This window comes from Gavialis gangeticus, unplaced genomic scaffold (assembly GCF_001723915.1).
Source record: "Gavialis gangeticus isolate Ggan-Ray unplaced genomic scaffold, GavGan_comp1, whole genome shotgun sequence".
In the NCBI taxonomy this organism is placed as follows: domain Eukaryota; kingdom Metazoa; phylum Chordata; order Crocodylia; family Gavialidae; genus Gavialis; species Gavialis gangeticus.
Genome location: NW_017729024.1, coordinates 22061415 through 22071724, shown reverse-complemented (window position 1 = coordinate 22071724; position 10310 = coordinate 22061415). Strand labels below are relative to the sequence as shown.

At 42.8% G+C, this 10310-nt stretch overlaps 2 protein-coding genes across 2 annotated transcripts in view; one reads left to right on the top strand and one right to left on the bottom strand.

Annotated features, from left to right (window-relative positions):
- ZCCHC9 (zinc finger CCHC-type containing 9) overlaps positions 1 to 1154 on the top strand; it is a 24397-nt gene extending 23243 nt beyond the window's left edge. The window contains exon 5 of the mRNA XM_019516937.1: positions 721 to 1154. Within this exon, the coding sequence (XP_019372482.1) occupies positions 721 to 836 (116 nt within the window). The 3' untranslated portion in view covers positions 837 to 1154. The remainder of the gene's footprint in view (positions 1 to 720) is intronic.
- Positions 1155 to 5256: 4102 nt separating this feature from the next.
- Positions 5257 to 10310, bottom strand: part of ACOT12 (acyl-CoA thioesterase 12) — a 113786-nt gene continuing 108732 nt past the window's right edge. The window contains exons 15-16 of the mRNA XM_019518187.1: positions 9734 to 9860; positions 5257 to 9150 (exon numbers count right to left, since the gene is read on the bottom strand). Of these exons, the coding sequence (XP_019373732.1) occupies positions 9001 to 9150; positions 9734 to 9860 (277 nt within the window). The 3' untranslated portion in view covers positions 5257 to 9000. The remainder of the gene's footprint in view (positions 9151 to 9733; positions 9861 to 10310) is intronic.

The following is a 10310-nucleotide window of genomic DNA, read 5'->3' as shown; positions in this document are numbered from 1 at the left end:
CTGGGGTGGGGGGGAGGAAGGACAAGGGAGTGGCCACTGTCTTGATTGCTGGCTACCCTTCGTACAGGCCTGCCTCTCGATGCTGATTGGCAGGGGCCCTGGCAGTGGGGGAGGGACAAGGGGGCAGCCACCATCTTGTCTGCTGCCCTTCGTGCCACTCCGCCAGCCAGCACCCTCCCCTCCTGGCAGCAAGGACCACTGGCTCCTTCTGGGGCACCAGCTTTTACTGCTGCTGCTACTGCTGTTGATTTTGCAGACAATCCCAGTTTTGTGATTTTCCACAAAATCCATGATACTGCAAATTAAGTAGGTCCCTACTCCACTTCTTCACAAAGAGGATTATTTTTCAGGGCTGAGAGTACACTAAGGTTTTCATGAAACGTTTTATAGAATGACCAGAGTTATATTTTAACCCACTGTGGAAATGGGAGAGTCTTGGTGAATCCCTGCTAAGAAAATAATTGTTAAGCTCTGCACTTTGTGCAGTCTCTGTTCCCAGGAACTGACCATGATTACTGAACCCTTTGAGCCTTGGGAGGCAGCTGAGTTTTCAAAATAGAGGTTAAATAACTCACTTGAGGTGACAAAGGGTCAGAACTTGTATTAGAACTCAAGACCTTCTTCTTTATCAGTTTTGTGCCTAAACTTGTGGGCACCATCTCTGACTGTGATAACTCTGTTTTCAAGAACAAACATACATAATCTGTTTTTGTTTTACAGATCAGGTAACAGTTGGCCGATGGTCCCGAGGGATGAGTGCAGACCATGAAGACATTCTAGAAAGCCCTAAACCACAAAAAGCAAAAGTAAAAGTGCCTAAAGTTGTTAACTTCTGATACCTGCTCTGATGGAATTAAACCTCTTCTGAGTGGGGACTGCTTACCATTACTGCTCCTCGTTGGCTCCACTAAGTTGGCCAAATTGCAACTGCTAAAATGACTCCCGTGTAACTAAGGTTTTTTTGTCACGGTTTCCTACAGTCCTGTCTGCTCTCTTAATATAGATGTCCCCAATCTCTTGTTGGTTCATGGGCAACAATACTGGGTCAGTCATGCTGCAGGCATCTTACTTTTCTCTCCCTGTCAAACCTAGTTTTTAAATCTTCAATTTCCTGTGAGATTCCTAAACAAAACAAACTTGGGGAGAAACAGCAATGCAGCAAATGGATATATTTAAAAAGATGGTATGTGGTGGCCATGGTTTGAGACGTAACTGAACCTCTTTTTCCTTTGTGGTCTCTGAGGTCATCCCCCCAACTTCACTTCTCTGAGTAGGAAGCTGGGCTGCTGTATGCTGTATGCTGTGAGCCTTTTGCACCCTACAGCTTCAACTGTCTACAATAATCCAAGTTTGACCAAAGATCCAAGTGGATTCCAGTGACCAGCATTGGTCATGAACACAGTGTTTTGGAGACAGCCAAAGGTCTTCACACTTCTATTTTATCAAGAGTTTCTCCCTCTGCAAGAGGACCCTGGTTGTTCTAAGCTGCCTTAGACACTCTAGTGGGGTTCTGGTTTGTCTTGGCTTTCAAATCTGTCTGGCCTCTTAAAAGTAGTGAGATCATCTTTTTAAAAGTGCTAGTGCCTTTGTCTGCAAGCTTGGGGCCACTTACTTTGGCAAGCAGGGGGCCAGGAAGTCAAAGTGAATGGTTCCTGCCCTGTCTTTGAAAGCATCCCCTTCCTGGGCCATATTTGCTTGATTGCTCCATCCATAGAGTAAGGTAATATATGATCAGGGACATATTGCAGTGGATTTGAAGCTGGTTGTATTGTGATTAAATTCAGTATTGCTGAGAGCCTTATCATGTAGCCGGTAGCAATAGCAGGACATGTGTAGCTAACCAGACCAGAATGAGAGAATGCTCTGAACTATCCACAACTTGTTCATGTACCAGCACTGTTCCTGGATAATGTTGCTCAGGGAAATTTGCTCCCTCTTCTGGTGTTGATCTTTTGATTTGATGGCTTTCAATTGTTAATGACACTGGGACGCTGAAGACCATGTCTCCATTATGCCCCTTTGCTGTCCTGATTTTGGAAGAATTTTGTTTAATTACAGGCATATAATCCCATGTGGAACAAATCTTGTTTTCTGAAACATCCACACAGTGTCTGTTGTCTCTGCAAATCCCTTTGAGTATTAAGAAACTCAGTGCTCTAGCTTTGTTTGCTGTCACCAAGGTCATTTGGATAAATGTATGTGCATCACATGGCCTCCTTCAAGCCATGTCATGTTTGTTAATGCTTTACACGGTAGCAGGAACAAAACCACAGAAATGTGTCTACGTGGTTGGGATGTCTGGCTTTTCAGCGCTCTACTATTATAGTGGGTAATACTAAGGCAGGGGCAGGCAATTATTTTGGCGAAGAGGCGCTTACTGAGTTTTGGCAAGCCATCGAGGGGCGCATGACGGGCAGCCAGGGGCAGATAAATATTCATTTTCTAAATTTTTTAGGGGCCCCATGGGCCAGATAGAATGGCTTGGAGGGCCACAGGCAGCCTGGAGGCTGCATTTTGCCCACCCTGTACTAAGGCCTAGGTTTGGTGCATTCAGTACCAAACTAGAACTGCTAATGCCTTGGTTACTGTTGCCTAATACTCCAGATCCTTGAAGCCTGGATTCAGAACTGCAGTGATGGGGCACTGTGTACCAAATTCTAAATCAACTGACAGTTCATGTTTGAAGTAAAATTAAACAGTGGTCAAGGTATTCATTTAACTGTCTATTTTAAATTAACTTGCCCATTTTATGAAAGTATCATGACTTTTAGATAATCTTCATGCTCTCTGAAAGGCATCATGGCTTAGTACATTAGGTAAAGGCTTGGGGAGACCTAGGGTCAAGTCCTGGCGCTGTTGCTGACTTGGCATGTTTGCAGTTTTTTATAGTAAACAAGAAAACAAAAATAATTGTTTTAATAGTTTGTTTATACATTTTTAAAATGCAGAGTTGATTTTAACACATGAAAAGAAGTTGAATTTTCTATCGTGATGGTTGTTTCTGCTTTGTTTAATAAATTCCCTAGGTCTGGTCTTATTTTTTCCCCCCACAAATAACTTTCCTTTCAACATATCTTTGAATTGCTTGTCTGTGCCTTCCAGATCCATATTTGTCCTGCTCAGTAGCCCATCAACCTTATCTGAGTACATGTATTCAGTTTGTGAAAACTCAGAACATACAATCATAGGAAAAAAGAATGCAGAGATTACCTGTAGACTTGACCAGAGGGATTCTGGTGGATGCACTCCATGTTTTCCATTGGTTGACTCTACTTTTATCTATAGCACTCTGCACTGGGGAGCTGGAACTTTGCAAGGGAGGGCAAGTGGTGCTATTCAGCTCCTGTAGTAGAAATATTTAATGGAAACCTCTATGCTAGACCTACCTCTCCATTGCCATAGGTACCATAGATAGTGGTTACTGTAATGGGAATAGGACTGCCTCAGCTATGCCACCTCATAGCTCACCATATCCATCTAGAAACATTTCTGTACCAATGTCAGCCGTGGGATGATGGGCAGCATAGAGCAGATATTGCACCAAGGCTGTTAGGCAAGTTCAGCAGTGTGCAAAAGGGGCTACCATGAACTTTGCGAAAACAAAGCTGATGTAAAGTGGGTGCAGCACAGAACCCATTTCCTTTTGAGGCTAGTAACTGAGCATTGCCATAGCCTCTAATAACAGCAGTTTCTAGTGGCATGACTGAGGCAAACTTTATGCAAACACCACAAGGGTGATGCTAACATTCAGTTATTGAAGTTCAACCTCCCCAATATACCTATATTCACAGAGGGTAGCAGAGAGACCAGTCCGGTTTGGTTATCTTGTAGCCCTGCTATGTTCTCTGGTTTCTGCTGCTGTTTTCATACAGAACCAGTACGTGTGGTGGTCAGTAATGTTACCAAAAGCTTGCAGTTAATTGCACAAGGCATTTACCTGCATGCACCGCACAAACTGACATACATAGCAGCTTTAGCAAGGCTGGACTGTGACTGAGCCTATAGTATCCCTGGTGGGGTATTCAAACCCCCTTCCATCCTGTCCTGGGCTTTAATATCCCAGAAGTGTCTCCTCTAGGATGCAGTGCCCCAGCATGCAATTGTTTTCATAGAAATAACTTGGGCTCCAGGTACAGACCATGACATGTTTGCTATAGTGTAAACTGACTTTGCCTTATAGTAAGTGGAACAGATAAAATACACAGTTGTATGCTAGTGTGAGCTAGTCCACTTCAGGGTAAAGTTGTCTCTCTTATGGAAACTGCTGTGTCCTACACCAATGCTTATACTAGCTGTGTATCCACTCCCTCAGTCACTTTCATCCTGGGGTAAATATTTGTATACAATACAAACTAGCTCCCGTTCTACCTATGTGGCAGGTGTTGTAATAACACCTATGTCATGGAGCTGGATAAGGAGAACTGGTCACGTATCTGCCTCTTACTTCAGCATATGTTTACTAATAAAACACAAGGTAAATCATTCCATATTAATCATGCCACATGGCTGTACCCTCTCTTTCCAGGCAATAATAGACCAGTCTTTTCCAGCTTCAGTAATTATATTGCTCACAGATGAGGTATTCCTTGTTTCAAGATATAACTAACACTCACCTTTTATACTAAGTAGGATTATGGTAGGGGAACCCAAGCCCACCCCTTATGCTTAGGTTTTGGGTCCAGGCCCTTCCTACCTGTGAGGCTAGCCTCAAGGTCATATTTATAGCTTAACATATAACAAAACCTGAACCCTCTTCCTACCTTACTTCTGGGGCTCTACAGCCAGCATCTTTTTTCTGGTGATGCTTGTGCTCACTAGCTCTCCCTAAGACTCTGTGGTGTCAGCTCTCCAGTGGTTCTGGTTCTTGCCACAGCCACTGCACCATCTTCACATCCCTAGGTCCACCACCCTAGGCATCAATGCCACCACAGCTTCCAGTGGCTGTTCCTGGCCCCCACACTCCCTGCCACCCTGCACTGGGAGCTCTCCAATATCCTCCAAACATGCAAGCTCTAGACTCTTCAGCACTTTCTCAAGTGCTCTACCTTCACCTGCAATGTGAATAAAGCTGGAAATGCATCTTAAAGGGGCCCTGCCCTAGGTCTGTTCTGAGCCATTAGGACCTGGCATTGCTATCCCTTTTACAATACATTTACTCCCATTAATATTTAAGCCTAGATTCTGAGCATGACAACATACTGCTGAAAGGAGTTGCCGCTCAATATGCCACCCGTTATAAAACAAGAGGACTCATGGTAAATAATCAGCATCACTTCAGTGATTTTATTCAGTAAATAATTTGTAAAACATACATTTGTAAAAAACACAATCATCCAAATGATTTCATAGAGGTATATACAAATATGTGACATAATGTGTCATGAAGATGGTTGAAAAGTCCAGCGTAGGATGTGCTGCATGTACTGTAGCTATTATACACAAAAGCAAATGCAAGATTGGAATATGCAGACACTCTTACTGTTCAGGCAGGGCTTCAGTCAGCCAAAAGCTGCTCTCTGATTGTAAGGTTAGTGGGACTATTTCACTGTGCAGCCTTTACTCTACATAACATATCTGCCTAGGTAAAACCTTAGGTTTAGCTCTACAAAGAGCCTTTAATTTTTGCACTATTCAGTGTCACACATCTTATTTTTAGATATTTGGCTCCCAGGGTGGAATCCTGTGTTAGACTTGCAGACTCCATACACAGTGTTTGGGGAACCAGGCGATCTCACAGAGAGATGATGCCTGCAAGCCCACAGAGGCACCTAAACTTTGGCTGAGAATCCCAAATGGAGAAGTGTGGCATCTCTGGATGAGACTTCCCAGAGTTGTGCTCTGACCAGCAAGCATGAACATACAGAGCACTGGTGCTGCCAAGTTTTAGAAGAAAAAAATGACTCCTACACAATACTCTGACAGAATACACATCCTGGAATGGCTGAGGGCTCTGGCTCTTAAGTGGATGGAAATGGCTACTTGATGAGTGGGATTTAGTACTCTTTCCTTTCCTCTGCATTTCTTCATTGGCCACCTCTAACAGATACATACTGGGCGCATCTACACAGGAGGTTGACTCTGCAGTAGGATAATTAGCTGCATAGTAAACATCTCATCTACACATGCCTCCCTAATTGGTTGAAGTAAATTAATTTACTCTGCAGCAGCATGGTACTTGTATTTACTACTTGTATATTTGTATATTACTATTCACAAGTACTATGCTGGTGCAGAGTAAAAACCTCTATAGCAGTGCATGTGCAGATGCTGTTCTGGCTGGGTGGGGCCTGAAGGTGCTTAACTGCACCATGTTCGCTTTATTTTGTGTCCTAACTGTCCCCATGGGTTGCACGCGGGGGAACTGAGCACCTGACATGGGTCTGGAGCCCATCCTGAGGTGTCAGCTGCCTAGGGTGGTCTTCCATTTCCCTTGTTTGGCTAAGTGGCAGTTTTTGAGTTGTGTGAGTGGTATTTTTAAAACTGCACAAGGTGATGACAACATCTATGTGTACCTGGAAACAAGGCCTGGAAACAAAATAGAGGAGAAGGAGGAAGATGCTTTTATATTTTACCCAAACAGCTAAGTGATTAGAGCATCTGTCTCAGAAGCCAGCAATGTGGACACAAGGTCCTTTTTTGCCCAGCAAGGGGCTGAACTTGAGTCTTTGTCTTTGCTTTTAATGGTCATTGGAAAAAGACCCATGACAGTTCAGTATGAAAGTTTCCACCTCACTAGGAACAAGTGTCCATTTCATTAGACCCTAAGATCTTCCCTCTCCACTGGGAAAGCAGCCATCTCACTGGTCTCTAACTTACTGTCTTCCTCCTCATTCTCAATATCTTCGACATCTCTCCCTCCAGAAGCTTAAGTATTGACAGGGGGATGGGGATCTGCAAAAATGGCTCTTACTGCAGTGGTGGCTCATCATGCTGCCACAATGGGCATGGCAGGAACCAGTACTACCCCAGGTGCTCTGTGACTGCCCTGGTCATGGAGCTGCATTGCAATGCCTCTGCCTCCCTCTCTTGGCTGCCAGTGACAAAATGAGTACCAGAGAAGGGCCTAGCTAATGCCTATGCTGTGGTTCAATTCTTAAGAAGTCAGAGAGGTGCAGATCCAAACTCTGTCTGGATGGGAGCCGGGGGGAGGGAAGGGGTCTAGAATGCAGGTCTTCAGCTTCCTGACTATGTCCCCTGGACAAAAACATGGGAGAGGCTTCTTCCTCCTCCTCAGTCCAACACCTGTTAGTTGTGGCTCTCAGGATGCTCTGACTTTTTTGGGCCATGGATATCAGTACATGTCCACAAGGGGTGTGTGCAAATAGCCATGTACAGACCCAGCAGCACCTTCAAATATAGTGTCAGCCTTTAAAGACCACAGAGACATAGGGAAGAAGTGGGTTGGAATCTAGATGGATTGTGGGAAAGCAGAGAGAGATGCTTCTGACAACATATTCTCCAAACTGAATGCTTTTCCCACACTATACTAATGGCGTTTAAAGCCTGAGTTCCACTTGGCTGATAACTTCTACCTTACTTTGAGAAGACTGTCTGGACTGACAGCAAATACCTGCTGCTAGCATCACTCCTCAGAAGGGTGAAGTCTCTGCCAGGAGTGCAAAGGCTGATGGAAGTAAAACAGCTACAGTACGAATGAGGAGGCTGGAGACAAAAAGCCTACTTTCATGGTACTGTAGGGGTTGTCCTTGTGAAACCTAAGTCTAGGACCTCATATATGCAGGGGGCATTTCCAGAGACCACATAAAATAAGGAGGCACAGGGTATCCTATTACTTTGTAACCATGTCCTTGATCCAGTTGCAACTGAAATCAGTAAGACTATTGCCATTGACTTCAAAGGGAGCTGGACCAAGAATGAACCAATCCATCATACCAGGAGTATCAGTCCTTAGGTGGCACTGACATGAGACCTAGTTTTTTACCATTTAAATTCATTAAAAGACTTTATTCACCATATGACTTGATTACCTGCAATTATAATAATTTTTTTAACAAAATAGATGAGTGCAAAAAAAAAAAAAGGCCTTTAAAACCAGCATTCTTTTTGAGCTATAATTTAACTTGGCTTGAATTCTTGGTGTACTATTTTTCCACACTTCTTCAATGCTGTAACAATAATAATAGCACCAAGCTCTGACACTTCGCACCATTAGCCTTCAAAGTGCATTAGAAAGGAGGCCAGCATCTTACCATTACTTTGGTCCAGAACACATTTTTGGAACTGAGTTTGAAACCCTTCCAAAAAGATATTTGTAGCAGATATCATGACAGCCCTCTGACTGGAGCTACACAATAATTTATGAAACTCTATTAAGAACAACAGATAAAGTAAATACACACTATTAATGAGCAAGGGAGTAAAGTGCAATTGTAATTCTTAGTGGAGAAGACAAGCTAATACACTCTTCTTTGCCTGTGCAGTATCATATTTTTTTACTTCTGGGACCAGATTCTCCACTCCCCCGCATCTTGTGCAAGTAGTTATATGTGTGCAAAGTGGCTATGTAGTCAAAAGAGCAGCAGATTATACTCACTTTTTCACACATGTCAATACCAAACCAATATGTAAGGTAGTGGACAACCAGGCCAGAGAGTATGATGCTTCCTGTTACATGAAAAATGTATGCATTTACTGTCATAAGAACTGATTCAGTTCCATTAGGTCTAATATGAATTTCTCTGCTATTTTATAACATCCTATGCGGTTGAGTCCTGCCCTTCTCTACACCTGTGGAAGGCATCCCCAGAGCCAAAATTTACCCCCTTTAAATGTGTAAAGCTGAATTTACAGTTTAATCAGACCAATCCAATGGGAGTTACAAGAACTCAGTTACCCTCAGCATCAGGCCCTCAATTAGCTGTGTAGCTCAAAGTAAATATTTCATTCTGACAGAGATGCAGATATTGATACTGATTGTGCATGCATGCAGGATTGTAGAAACGTCTGCTGATATTATTTAGAGCTCTCATGTGATTTTACTTAAAACAAAGTACTGTTAATCTTACTCCTTTCCGACTCCAAGAACCTGATGCACTCAGAAGCAGTGTCCTCAATGGATTTTGATGAGCCAGTGAGATTTGCAGCAAAGTAAGGCAGAACACCAGATGTCACTTGGTTAAAGTAAGACACCTGTTTAAACAAATACACATGAAAAACTAAAAACTTGCAGGATGTGACAGTCATCTTCCCAAAGCCCCTCATCAACATCAGTGCCCCTCCCCTCCCCCTCCGGATATTTCAAGGATGAAAATAAATGCACTCTGAAGCTGAAGGTAATATTAACTGGAAAAACATCCTTCTTAAAAAAACACGCAAGTTATCTTAATGTCCTCACTTCAGTCAATGCCTAAATAATACAGCTTTACAGCACGGTACAGAATTTGAGTCATCATCTCTAAATAGTTAAATACATTTTTTTAGCAACACAAATGTTCTCTGAAGAAGAATCCATGGTCCAGAAAAGGTACCTGAACATTTTTGTGTTTGTTCCTATGTTATAACCTTTTCTTTGAAGAGAACACAAATGTATGAAACTAATTTGGAGAATAAAACATATCTCACTATCCACAGTAAGTCAGACCTTTAAAGCATCTGGAAATCAAACCACCCCTTTTGCTGTGTTACTGGCCTGTTTCAGACTGTTAATTTGAATGTGATAATGCATGTTAAGCGAGAGAAAATACTGCCGTGGTTTGTAAAGCTACTCACGTACCATACAGGAGTTGTCACCATCACTATAGATCTGGAATCCTGCACATCGGATTTCACTTCTGCAATGGCTGGGAGAAGGTGGCATCGTTTTTAAGGTCACTGACCTCACAGCTATTACGTAAGGGTCACTGGAAGGGAAAATAAGCATCTCTTCAGCAGGGAGTGCGTGTGTGTGAGTGTGAGACTAGAACTGGAAAACTCAAAGTGCTTTTGCTAAGGCATATGAATAACCATAACAAGCATACCATTTTATGTAAAAGATACATTAAACAAGTTAAAATTTCAGCTCTCAAATCAGCTCACATAAGATATCTGCTGGAAGTGCCTGATAAAGTTGACGTCAACTGATTTTGAATCAGATCTCAAAGGACTCAAATGTTTTTCCATCTTCTTGTGAGAAAAACCATAACATTCTTCTTGACATAATAGCCGTTCTAGAAGAGCAGTGATGGCTGCAATTGCTCAGATGAGGTGCTTCATTTCTACTTAATACAGCTCAGTCTTCATGCCTTTCAATGTGAATGAAACACCACAAAAGAACGAGTTGTGCTGATTCAGCCAGTCCCCCACGGCCATTT